This window comes from Pan paniscus, chromosome 4 (assembly GCF_029289425.2).
Source record: "Pan paniscus chromosome 4, NHGRI_mPanPan1-v2.0_pri, whole genome shotgun sequence".
NCBI classification, from domain to species: domain Eukaryota; kingdom Metazoa; phylum Chordata; class Mammalia; order Primates; family Hominidae; genus Pan; species Pan paniscus.
Window position 1 is genome coordinate 152244214 of NC_073253.2, and position 13809 is coordinate 152258022.

The window sequence follows — 13809 nt, forward strand, 5'->3', positions numbered from 1 at the left end:
AGCTTTCTATACTCCCAGGTTCCCTCTAAATAGACAAAGCCAACAACAGGGCATTTTATGTAGAATACCCAGTTAAGCTTTATTTTATTCATACAAGTGATATTTCACTTTCAGAAAATGGGGGCTTAGGAATTTGCACTAACATGCCCTACCCCCTTCACAACAGCCCCATTCTGGGTTTCCTGGCCTTACTCAAGTTCAATTACCCACACATCTAATAACTAACAGAGAATAGATACAATATTAATTCCTTGAGGTCTCTTAAAGCTGACAATATTGCCCAATGTCAGCCTTAGTAATGATTTACAACCCTAAAGGTAAGGTTCCTGGCAGGACCTGACCCCAGCTCCTTCTGCATCTGCATTCTAGTCATTCCTTTAGGGGTGATTTCCTGTGTTTTCTGACTCATCTTACACTTCTCACGGTAAAGCTTCCATTAGGAATTCTCCAGCATAGGGCTACATTCCCCTTTCCTTTCCTGAAATCCCTCCTTTATTTCCTATCAGATATCTCACCTTATTTGCAAAGTTGATCACTTGCCTCTTCACAAAGCATTTACATGATTCCCTTCTCTTAGAGCACCACAGAAATTTAGAGACAATTAGTGACGGTGACTGGATGAATTCCCAAACCTGGCTTTCCTTATTGCCTCTCACTGGTCTGTTTCTCTTTCTCCACCACAGTCTCAATAACTTCACTTTTCAACATCACTCTTTCTCCTGTTCTCAACTTTTTCCTGTTTTCCTCTAGTGCTCAAACCTGTAAGAGGATGTGGCTCTCTTTCGGAACGAAAAACAGAACAACACAGGAGAGTCACGTGGGCAGTCTGTACCCAGTTGAGTTCTGTGCAAAAGATCTCTTGAGCTTAACTTCTTTCCTAAGTTCCTTATGGCATCTTTCTTTTCTCCACTGCTCCTACAACCATACATACAATTGTTCCATGGATGTTTTAGGCAGCGAGCAGGTACTAAGGGCACTGAGCAGGGAGGATTGGATGCAAAGATAAATGTCCCTGCGTTCTATTTGCTCCAGGGTTCTCTCATTCCTGGACTGTAATGTTCAACTCATGCAAACTCTTTAGAAAACTATCCAGATAAGAATAACCTCAAGTGATACCATCCTCCAAGTTATAGCCATATAAACCAACTCTTAGGAGAAAGGCAACTTTCTCCCAAATCTCGGCTTTAAATGAAATCAGTGACTTGGGGATGTTCTCCAAAACAAGTCCACTAATCCATCCACCTTAGCAGACACAAGCTAAGTATTAAAAAGTGAAATCAACATTGAGAAAGTCTAACAGACTCTCTAGTGTGTGCGGCTGCCTGGAACAAAACTGTTTTTCTTACAAAACTTTTATGGCTCTAAAATCCCAGGTATGACCTAATTAACACCCTCTCTTTCAAACTGAGCTACTAGCCCAACCCTTCAGATCTCTCCTGGTTAAACACACAATTCAATGGGAGTCAAGGGAAATCAATACGTTCCATCAGATTTTTCCAGCTAAGAGGCTGTGACATTTGTTACTCCTCAGAATCCAGAGCCACCCTAAGGGGTCAATGGATTTCTGAGGGCTTTGAGAATCTCCACTAAAAGTTATCTTTTAAATCCCGGAAATGGAAGATTTGAACCTATACTTGTCCTCAGAATGACAAGCTATTTCCCTACCTATCAGTCAAGTTATCCTCCATTTGTATTAAATCTAATGTCTTATTTACAGGGAATTTGAAGTATCAACTATATGGCCTGAACTGAAAAAAATAAACTGTACATTCTAAATCCCTAAAGCCCTTAAATCCAATGTTACTTTTTCCTAAGTATAAATCACACCTTTTGCAATTTCCACTGTACATAAACAAATTAAAGGAACTTTGAAGTAAAAATGTGTAAGTCATTGACTACCCTGAAAAGACAGTGTGGTTGTTTAAGGGTTTTTTTCAGTAAAAATGTTAGATCAGGGCAAACTCATCTAAACATAAAACTCAGTGCTGATAATAGGAGGCATGATCCAGTAGTTAAAAGTACTGGCCCTATTTCAAGCTAACAGAGATCAAAACCTGACTCAACCACTTTCTATCTGTGTAAATTTCTTTTTTCTTTCTCTTTTCTTTCTTTTTCACTCTGTTACCCAGGCTAGAGTGCAGTGGTGCAATCATGGCTCACTGTAGCCTTGACCTCCCGGCCCCAAGCGATTCCTCCACCTCAGCCTCCCAAGTGACTGGGACTAGAGGCATGCACCACCATGTAGAGACAAGGTCTCTCACTATGTTGCCCAGGCTGGTTTTGAACTCCTCGGCTAAAATTACAGTCATGAGCCACCACACCTGGCTTCTATCTGTGTAACTTTCAACAATGAACTTTTAGACTCTGTCTCAGTTCTCACAATTATAAACCACACCTACAGTGGATATAATTACCCTAAGAATTAAATGCATGAAGCATGGTGCCTGGTAGATAGAAAACAGTAAATGTTAACTTCTCTGAAATCAAGGTCTGCTTTCAGAATGGGCTAAATGATCTCTCTTCAGAGCTCTTCGTGAGGACACAATCTCATTTATCTGACCTTGGTTCTCTGGCATTCCCTGTGTTTTCATCATAAAGTCATACCTAGCTGAGTCAGATCCACAGTATCCCTGTTAGATGTTCTACATCAGTGGTCCAGCTATTTTTGGTTAATAATCAATTTCTTTGAGAATCTGACAAAAAGCAATGGGTCCCCTCACTCCAAAAATGCTTATTGGTGCAAAAGATGCATATAACTTGGGAGTTGGGGAGGATCACAAACCCTGAGGAGACCCTGATTGAAACTCAGGTAAGACCCCTCACTCTAGACTGTCCTTCTACCTTGATACAATGCCCTGGATGGTCTGCAGCTCCTCATTAGAAGGCCTTTGGGCTTCCAAACACATCTGTTTTACCTGGTTCATGGTTCTGCCTGGGCAAAGGCATTGGCGGAACAACCGTTGTTGTCACTGGAACACTTGTTGTTGGAATGCTCGTTGTCGTTGGAACGCTCGTTGTCGTTGAAACAGTCATTGTCGTCGGAACAGTCGTTGTCGTTGGAATGCTCATTGTCGTTGGAACAGTTGTCGTTGGAACAGTCGTTGTCATTGGAACAGTGGTGCTCGTTCGAACAGTCATGACGGTTGGAACAGTTGTGACAATTGGAGTAGTCGTGACCTTGGCTGGAGTCAGAAATCAACATGAGAGTGAGCATAAGTCAAACAAGAAACAAGAGCCTCAGGCTGGAACTGTACCCTAGCACACCAATGACAGACTGTCCCTAGGTGGAGTTAACTTCCTGAACTGTCAATCTTGGTCATTGCCCAGCTAGAAACTGTGACAGGAGAGGGCCTTGGAGACATACCCCTCCTTCCAAAAGAAAAGCAGATGTATTGAAAGGTGCATGCATATTCAGCAAATAAGAACAGATGCCTCATATTTGCACTGAAGCACTTTTTTGGGGTCAGGGTCTCACTCTGTCATCCAGGCCGGACTGCAGTGGCATGATCAACTCACTGCTGCCTCGAACTCCCAGGCTCAAGCAATCCTCCTGTGTCAGCTTCCCAAGTAGCTGGGACTACATGCAGGCATCACCACACCTGGCTAATTTTTAAAAAAACGTTTTTTGTAGAGACTGGGCGTGGTGGCTCACGCCTGTAATCCCAGCACTTTATGGGGCCAAGGTGGGTGGACTACTTCAGCTCAGGAGTTCAGAGTTCGAGACCAGCCTGGGCAACAGGGCGAAACCCCATCTCTACAAAAAATAGTCAAGTGTGATGACACATGCCTGAAATCTCAGCTACTTGAAAGGCTGAGGCATAAGGATTGATGAACCCCAGAGGTGGAGGTTGCAGTGAGTAGAGACTGGGCCACTGCACTCCAGCCTGAGAAACAGAGCGAGACCCTGTCTTAAAAAAAAAAAAAAAAAAGAATTGACCTAATCTTGCTCACCCTTATAAGGGAAACAATCCAAGTCCAAAAGCTAAGAGACTGCAAATTAAAATTCCTCTTAATTAAAACGAAAATAGAGACATAGCTTATTAAGGTCATAGGTATTGGGTTCTGTTATCATTGTAAGACCTTAGTGGAAGAAGATTCATTAAGAAACAGCAACGGCCGGGCGCGGCAGCTCACGCCTATAATCCCAGCACTTTGGGAGGCCGAGGCGGGTAGACTGCCTGAGGTCAGGAGTTTGAGACCAGCTTGGCCAACATGATGAAACCCCATCTTTACTAAAAATACAAAAATTAGCCAGGCATGGTGGTGCGCACCTGTAGTCCCAGCTACTCAGGAGGCCGAGGCAGGAGAATTGCTTGAACCCAGGAGGCAGAGGTTGCAGTGAGCTGAGATCGCATCACTGCACCCCAGCCTGGGCTACAGAGAAAGACTCTGTCTCAAAAAAACAAAACAAAAAGTCAGCAGCAAGGCTGGGTGCTGTGGCTCATGTCTGTAGGCCAAGCCCTTTGGGAGGCCGAGGCAAGTGGATCACTTGAGCCCAGAAGTTTGAGACCAGCCTGGGCAACATAGCGAAACCATATCTCTACAAAAAAAATTTTAAAAATTAGCCGGGCATGGTGATGCACTCCTGTAGTCCCAGCTACTCAGGAGGTTGAGGCAGGACAATCACTTGAACCCAGGAGGCAGGGGTTGCAGTGAGTAGCAATCACACCACCGCACTCCAGCCTGCTACCTGGGCAACGGAGTGAGACTCCATCTCAAAAAAAAAAAAAAAAAAAAAAAAAGGCCCTGCGTGGTGGCTTACACCTGTAATCCCAGCACTTTGGGAGACTGAGGCAGGCAGATCATCTGAGGTCAGGAGTTCAAGACCAGCCTGGCCAACATGGTGAAACCCCATCTCTACTAACACAAAATACAAAAACTAGCTGGGTATGGTGGCGCCTGCCTATAGTTCCAGCTACTCGGGAGGCTGAGGCAGGAGAATTGCTTGAACCTGGGAGGCAGAGGGTTGCAGTGAGCCACAATTGTGCCATTGCACTTCAGCCTGGGCAACAGCGAGACTCTGTCTCAAAAAAAGTAAATAAAAAAATAAAAAACGACAGTTCCTCAAGGTGAATACATTCAGCTTGATAAAAATATTCACTGTATTTTACTATGGAACAGTAAATGCTATTTCTTGGGCCAACTACTATGTTTGAAGTACATTGGCCCTCCATATTTGTGGGTTCTATATCTGTAGATATAACCAAGATTTTGGATGGAAAATGTATGGTGGAAAAAGAAGGATATGTTGTCTGCTGTACTGAACAAATACAGACTTTTTTGTTTGTCATTATTCCCTAAATATTTCAGTAAAACAACCAATTGCATAGTATTTACATTGTATTCGGTGTTATAAGTAATCTAGAGATGATTTAAAGCATATGGGACTATGTGCATAGTTTACATGCAAATACTACACCATTTTATATAAGGGACTTGAGCATCTGCAGATTTTGGTATCAAGGGGGTCCTGGAAACAATTTCCCATGGATATCAAGGAACAATTGTACTGCTGTAGGAGCTAGTTTGCTGATTCTAGCCTGACCTTGAATTATGCTTGGCCTTGTAACTTCATCTACACAAAAGTTATTCTATTTCCCAAGAACAAGAGTTTATTTAAAAACAGGACTTACGGGAACCTCCTCTTTCCCTATTAAGAAAAAAGAAAATTACTACCAAACAGAAAATTCAATTAACTAGCAAGAAATATCAAAGAAAAACTTACGTGGCACAATCTCCAATGATACGGTGATTTTCATGTCATTGAACCACCCACGGTGCTCAACACGGCAACAATATACGCCACTGTCAGACACAGCTGTATTTTCTATGGTCAAAGAGACATCCCTTCTTGAAAGGTCCCCCAATAGCTTATAGCGTGTGTCCTTCCGATAGGTGACGTGGGTTCCATTGGTCCAGACAATGCCATTTTGGCATGTGAATAGAGAACATGAGCCTCTATTCCAGCACATGGATGTGACAGCTCCACTGTAGTGGCAGGGTAGTGTGACAGACGGACCTGCCTCTCCACCAACCTTTACAGAACCAGCTACAGAATCTGCAAAGAAGAAAAGACAAACTGAGAATGAGCCCTCACTATTTCATCTTGGCTGGGCACAGTGGCTCACACCTGTAATCCAAGAACTTTGGGAGACCAAGGCAGGCAGATCAACCCAGGTCAGGAGTTCAAGACCAGCCTAGCCAACATGGCAAAACCCGATCTCTACTAAAAAAAAAAATACAAAAATTAGCGGGGTGTAGTGGTGTAATCCCAGCTACTCAGGAGGCTAAGGCAGGGAGAAGTGCTTGAATCTGGGAGGCGGAGGTTGCAGCAAGCTGAGCTCGTGCCACTACACTCCAGCCTGGGTGACAGAGCAGACTCTGTCTCCCCCTCCCCCCAAAAAAAATTCTTTTAATTTTTTTTACTTGTTTTACTTTCTTTAAAAAAATATGTTATTCATTTTTTAATTGTTTATTTTTTATTTTTTTGAGACAGAGTCTTGCTCTGTCACCCAGGCTGTAGTGCAGTGGTGCAAAGATCTTGGCTCACTGCTACCCCCGCCTCCTGGGTTCAAGCAATTCTCATGCATCAGCCTCCCAAGTAGCTGGGATTACAGGCACATGCCACCACGCCCGGCTAATTTTTGTATTTTTAGTAGAGACAGGCTGGTCTTGAACTCCTGACCTCAAGGGATCCACCCACCTGAGCATCCCAAAGTGCTGGGATTACAGGCATGAGCCACCATGCCCGGCCTTGTAAATAGACATTATAGCTGGAAGGTTTTTCCCCTTTTTCCAAGTTAGCTGATATAGCTGGAATCTTTAAAATTTGAGATTATAAGCATTTTTCTATGCTAGCATTCTTTTAATTTTTTTTTTTAGACAAAGTCTTTCTAAAAAGAATTTCTTCTTTTTTTTTTTTTGAGACAGAGTCTCGCTCTGTCGCCCAGGCTGGAGTGCAGTGGTGTGATCTCGGCTCACTGCAAGCTCCGCCTCCCAGGTTCACGCCATTGTCCCGCCTCAGCCTCCCCAGCAGCTGAGACTATAGGCACACGCCGCCACGCCCGGCTAATTTTTTTGTATTTTTAGTAGAGACGGGGTTTCACCATGTTAGCCAGGATGGTCTCGATTTCCTGACCTCGTGATCTGCCCGCCTTGGCCTCCCAAAGTGCTGGGATTACAGGTGTGAGCCACCACGCCCGGCCACCAAGAAATTCTTGTTTAATTTTGCCTAATACTAGTATCATTTTTTTGGATTACACATATAATGCATGCTATTACAATTTGGTTATAGAAGTATATAATGAGAGATTATTTTTCCCCCATAATCCCAAAGGCATATATCACTCCAGAAATTTGTGTTTAAAAATTAGGATATGTCTATTTTACTCTTTCCTTATCTCATAGAATGTTTTGAATTAAAGTGTTTATTTCAAAATAAAATACTTAGGCCAGGTGTGGTGGCTAACGCCTATAATCCCAGCACTTTGGGAGACTGAGGTGGGAGGATCACTTGAGCCCAGGAGGTCTAGGTTGCAGTGAATCAAGATTGCCCAACTAGGCCAGGCGCGGTGACTCACGCCTATAATTCCAGCACTTTGGGAGGCCAAGGCAGGTGGATCACAAGGTCAGGAGTTCAAGATCAGCTTGGCCAAGATGGGGAAACCTTGTCTCTACTAAAAATACAAAAAAATTAGCTGGTAGTGGTGGCAGGTACCTGTAATCCCAGCTATTTGGGAGACTGAGGCAGAGAATTGCTTGAACCCAGGAGGCGGAGGCTGCAGTGAGCCGAGATCACACCACTGAACTCTAGCCTGGGCGACAGAGTGAGACTCTGTCTCAAAAAAAAAAAGATTGCCCTACTGCACTCCAGAGTGAGACCTCATGAAGAGAGAGAGAGAGAGAGAGAGAAAGAAAAGAAAGAAAGAAAGAAAGAAAGAAAGAAAGAAAGAAAGAAAGAAAGAAGGAAAGAAAGAAAGAAAGAGAATTGAATGTGGCTGAAAAAAATTGGAAGGCACAAAAAAATACAATAAGGATTAACCCTCCCTCCACCTCCCACCCTCTGCCCCCATCCCACATTACCCACTGTCACTATTTCCTATATACATGTGTCTATGCATATACATCTAACCACTCCCTTTTTGTTTAAACACAAACGGCAGCATGTGACACACTGTGCTGCATCTTGCCTTGTTCATTTAGCCATGAATGTTGTAATTCACAGCAGTTAAGCAATTTCTTTGGCCTAAAACTTTATTCTGGTCCTGCTCACTAGTTAACTCATAGCCATACAACGGTGCCCAAAGAACATCTACATTAATCCACCACCACCATCCCCTCCCCTTCCCCTACCCCATTCTCTGGCTTCTAACCCCCCTCTACTCCCTTCTTCCCGCCCAGGGCACCTACTCACTTACCTGCCAGATGTAGGATGAGGCTTAAGATGACCACTTGAGGATGCATTATGGGATCAGCCTGAAGGAAAATGAGCAGACAGGCTGGTTGGTACCCTCCACCAGATGGTATCTGATCAAGTCTTAAATCTCAGATTGCAACTTATCTTTTCACCCAGTTGGTTGATTCATATGAGCCTGCTCTGCTGGAAATGAGAGAAGACCACATATAACGGCTTCAGAGCTCTGTTAGTTCCCTGCAGCTGAGAGCTCTGTGCCTTCCAAAGGACAGGGAAAGCTGTCCACAGAAACAGCCCCTGACTTCCCAGCTTCTTCCCCACACATAGCCGCCAAACTGACTCCTGGTCCTGATACAGGGTATCAGGGAACAAACAAAAAGGAAACAGGGCCGGGCGCGGTGGCTCACACCTGTAATCCTAGCACTTTGGGAGGCCAAGGCGGGCAGATCACGAAGTCAGGAGATCGAGACCATCCTGGCTAAAAGGGTGAAACCCCGTCTCTACTAAAAATACAAAAAATTAGCCGGGCGTGGTCACTGGCGCCTGTAGTCCCAGCTACTCGGGAGGCTGAGGCAGGAGAATGGCGTGAACCCGTGGGAGGCGGACCTTGCAGTGAGCCGAGATCGCGCCACTGCACTCCAGCCTGGGCGACAGAGCAAGACTCCGTCTCAAAAAACAAAACAAAAAAAAAAAAGAAAAGGAAACTGGAAGCAGAGAACCAGCGTGGCTCAATGGCAGCACGAGAGCAAATGCCAGCATTCCAGTGGCAGAGATGCACTTGCTTTTCAGAGTAAACTGGGCCTCTGGTGGACGTGGAGCTTTTCCTACTCAGTGGCCACAACGACTTATCCCTAGCCTTAACAGTCATATTGCCAAGTTTGCCATTAGCAAGAGAAATTGAGAGTGAATGTGAATCACTGTGCCTAACCTTTCATGCTCCTGGACAACATGCTTCAGACTATACCTCCTTACCAAGGGATTTCAAGAGAATGCTTCAGGAAACAGAAGTCTGGAGCAGACTTACGTTCAGATCCAAGCTCTGTCACTCACAATGCCGGGTAACCCTGAGAGTTCCTGAGTTCTCTTCAAACCTCTATTTCCTCAGTTGTAAAATAGCACTAAAAATGCTTCCTCTATCTCCCACCAAGGATTGATATAATAAGCAAAAAGGGCCACGGAAGAACTTGGAAAACTAAACCTACATCATATGCACTAATAGCACTAGCTAAGGTTTTTGGAGAATACTATATAGCAGGCTCTGTGTCAAGCACCCACATGCGTTAAATCGGGCTGTTGACTTCTGCTCTTAATCATTAAACCATGCAAACATGAGTAAGCTTGCCTAGTACTTCATTAACTCCTCTTCCGATCTAAGAATTCAGTAACTTCCAAGGAGGCAGTGGTGGTCTGTATCTTGCAGCTCATGACAGGGTTCATGGGGAAGTGGATGATCTTAGCATAGTGTTTTGTATGGCAGCGTTTAAAAATTCATTTCTTGACCGGGCGTGGTGGCTCGTGCCTGTAACCCCAGCACTTTTGGAGGCCGAGTAGGCCAGTCACCTGAGGTCGGGAGTTCAAGACCAGCCTGGCTAACATGGTGAAACCCCGACTCTACTAAAAATACAAAAATTAGCTGGGGGTGGTGGCGGGCGCCTGTAATCCCAGTTACTTAGGAGGCTGAGGCAGAAGAATTGCTTGAACCTGGAAGGTGGAGGTTGCAGTGAGCCGAGATCAAGCCATTGCACTCTAGCCTGGACAACAAGAGCAAAACTCCATCTCAAAAATAAAAATAAAAATTCATTTCTTGCCAGGCACAGTGGCTCACGCCTGTAATCCCAACACTTTGGGAGGCCAAGGCAAGTGGATCACCTGAGGTAAGGAGTTTGAGACCAACCTGGGCAACATAGCAAGACTCCCTCTCTGCAAAAAAACGAACAAAAAAAATAGTCAGGCCTTGTGTACCTGACTGTAGTCCCAGCTACTCAGGAGGCTGAGGCAGGAGTGTTGCTTGAGCCCAGCAGTTGGAGGCTATGATTGTGCCACTGCACACCAGCCTGGGTGACAGAGCAAGACCCTGTTTCTTAAGGAAAAAAAAGATTGAAAAAAAAAAGCTAATTCAATTCAACCAGTTATTACTAACATATTGAGCTGATGGGACATGACTCAATATACTAAGGACGTCAAAAATCCAGAATTGTGCAATTGGGCAGGGACATGGGTAAGTAAGCAACTAATGAAATCAGGATAAGTGAGGTAAAGGTAAATATATAATCAGACTACGTCATTCCCCCACTTATAACCCTCTCATAACTCTCTCAGAAAAATAATAATAATAATAATAATAATTCCTAAATCTTTACTCAAATTACTGAAGCCCTGGTGATCTGGCCCTGACCTACCCCATAGATTTCTTCTACCACTCTCTCCCCTGCTGACTCAGCCCCAGCTACTAGAGCTTTCTTTCCAACTTGCCTCAACCCTAAGGCCTTTTCCGTGGCTGTGTTCTCCATCTAGCTCCCCAGCCCCACCATTTTCACTTTTTTCCTTTTCATTTTTATCCTGGCTTAAATATTACCTCCCTGGACATTTTTCACTGGTCCTTCAATCTAAAGTAGCCAACCAGTCCCTCTCAATATTATTATCTTGTTTTCCTTAATCCATTTTATCTGTGTGTGCAATATATGTGGTGTCTGTCTCTATTCCCTCCTATAGAGTGCTGCCCGGTAGAATTTTAGTAATGGAGTTATTCTGGTAACGGAGTTATTCTGGTAACGGAGTTATTCTGGAACTGATGAGCCAGAGAGAGCCAAGACAGGGATGTGGAGCCAGTGCTCTGAGATGTTACATAACTGCACAATTCCATAGGATTTGAATTTGAATTCCATAGGATCGATTCTGTCTCCAGTAGAATATTGGTTACGGAGTTATTCTGTGTGAGTGTCGTGCACTACAGCAGCCACTAGCCACATATGACTATTGAGCACTTGAAATGTGGCTAGGGCAACCAAGGCATTTTTAATTTTTTTTTTTTTCCAAGACAGAGCCTGACTCTGTCACCCAGGCTGGAGTGCAGTGTCACAATCTCAGCTCAGTGCAACCTCCATCTCCTGGGTTTAAGTGATTCTCTTGCCGCAGTCTCCTGAGTAGCTGGGACTACAGACACGCGCCACCATGCCTGGATAATTTTTGTATTTTTAGCAGAGGCAGAGTTTCTCCATGTTGGCCAGACTGGGCTGGAACTCCTGGCCTCAAGTGATGCGCTCATCCCAACTTCCAAAAGTGCTGGAATTACAGGTGTGAGCCACCATGCCTGGCCTAAAAATTTTTATTTAATTTCATTTTAATTAAAATTTCAGATTGCTTGAGCCCAGGAGACAGTCTTCGGGGAGTTGAGATGGCACCACTGCACTCAAGCCTTAGATGACAGAGCTTTCAAAAAAATAAATTAAATATAAAAAAATAAAATTTAAATTGTCACACATAGCGACTGTGTTGTGTGGCACCCAACTCCAGACCATAAACTCCTTTAAGGCAATTTAAGTGTTGAAGCCAGGCATGGTTGCTCACACCTGTAATCCAAAGGAGGCCGAGGTGGGAGGATCACTTGAGGTCAGGGGTTCCAAACCAGCCTGGACAACATGGTGAAACCCAACTCTACCAAAAATGCAAAAATTAGCCAGGCGTGGTGGCAGGTGCCTGTAACACCAGCTACTCAGGAGGCTGAGGCAAGAGAATCGCCTGAACCCAGGAGGCAGAATTTACCCTGAGCCGAGATCATGCCACTGCACTCTGGCCTGGGCCACAGAGTGAGACTTCTCAAAAAAAAAAAAAAAGTTATTAATTGAATAAACAAATGGAAACACAAACCCATAGGGAAAGACCATTCATTTTGATGACGGAATGTGGGGGGTGGGAAGAATTTCTTAAAAAGTGACACGTGAGAAGAATGAGTGGAGGGTGTTTCAAGTGGAGGAAATGATGAGCCAGAGAGAGCCAAGACAGGGACGTGGAGCCAAGGCTCTGAGATGTTACATAACTGTACAATTCCATAGGGTTGAATTTTCTGACACAGGACCATCTCCCATGAGAGACGCCTGTGTTCTAAAGACTCCCAAACAATATAGCACAGTGAATTTTTTTAATGAGCTATACAACCTCCATGGATCACTACTCTTTAGGGCAAACTTCATGACCCCCTGAAGGATGCATCCCGGTTGTGGGGTAAAGCTGGAAGTGACAATACTTGGGCACCAAAGCTGAATTTCCAGCTGCTCACTAGGGAGCTGCATCTGTATAAACCAAGATTAACGGCAGTGAATTGAAATGATTCAGAACATGGGCCGGGCACGGTGGTGGGTGCCTGTAATCCCAGCTACTTGGGAGGCTGAGGCAGGAGAATTGCTCGAACCCGGGAGGTGGAGGTTGCAGTGAGCTGAGATCATGCCACTGCACTCCAGCCTGGACAACAGACTGACACCCTGTCTCAAAAAAAAGAAAGAATTCAGAAAAGAAAATAATTCACTGTTCTTTCTTGCAATCACCACTTACTTCCCTGCTATCTCAGCGCACATCATACCTCCAGCTCCAGCCTCCTGCAAAACAGTTCAGCTGTTCATATTCCCCATGCTTTCACCACAGCAAGATCTTCTTAGGCCCCCTCCACAACTAGGGACTCACCAACTCCACATCATTGTACCTGTCAGTCTCTCCCTCATCCCCATCACTTTATATTAGGCCTCTATAATCCAGACTTCTGCAATTCCCTCCAAAACTGTCTTCCTACCTTTCAGTTCTCTTCCTGCCCTGCCCACTGCCCTAAGCTAGTTATTTTCCTTCACTTACTCCTCTGATTTCATAACAAGTAATATAATGCTTCTTTTTTTATATCTTTTACAAAGATATAAAAATTACAGGGTACCACCTATGTTTACCATAGAAAATACATAAAAGCCCAAGTATGGTGGCTCACACCTGTAATCCCAGCACTTTGGGAGGCCAAGGCAGGAGGATCACTTGAGGTTAGGAGTTCAAGACCAGCCTGGCCAATATGGCAAACCCCTGTCTCTACTAAAACTACAAAAATTAGCCAGGCGTGGTGGCGCGTGCCTGTAGTCTCAGATACTAGGGAGGCTGAGGCAAGAGAATCGCTTGAACCTGGGAGGTGGAGGTTGCAGTGAGCTGAGATCACACACCACTGCACTCCAGCCTGGGTGACAGAGTGAGATTCTGTCTCAAAAAAAAAAAAAAAGAAAATATATAAAAATACCAAAAGTGTACTCATTTAACAATTATTTGTTGATGATCTGCAATATGTTAGAAATGATCCTATTCATCTGGAATGTACCAATGAACCAAAGACCCCTGGCCTCATGTAACTTACATTTTTTTTTTTTTTT

At 44.3% G+C, this 13809-nt stretch overlaps 1 protein-coding gene across 2 annotated transcripts in view; it reads right to left on the minus strand.

The window, feature by feature from the left end:
• Positions 1-13245, minus strand: part of HAVCR1 (hepatitis A virus cellular receptor 1) — a 36764-nt gene extending 23519 nt beyond the window's left edge. For both annotated transcript variants that reach the window (XM_034960874.2, XM_003828952.4), the window contains exons 1-3: positions 8418-13245; positions 5726-6058; positions 2916-3182 (exon numbers count right to left, since the gene is read on the minus strand). In XM_034960874.2, coding sequence (XP_034816765.1) covers positions 2916-3182; positions 5726-6058; positions 8418-8463 — 646 coding nt within the window. In that variant the 5' untranslated portion in view covers positions 8464-13245. The remainder of the gene's footprint in view (positions 1-2915; positions 3183-5725; positions 6059-8417) is intronic.
• Positions 13246-13809: the final 564 nt, after the last annotated feature.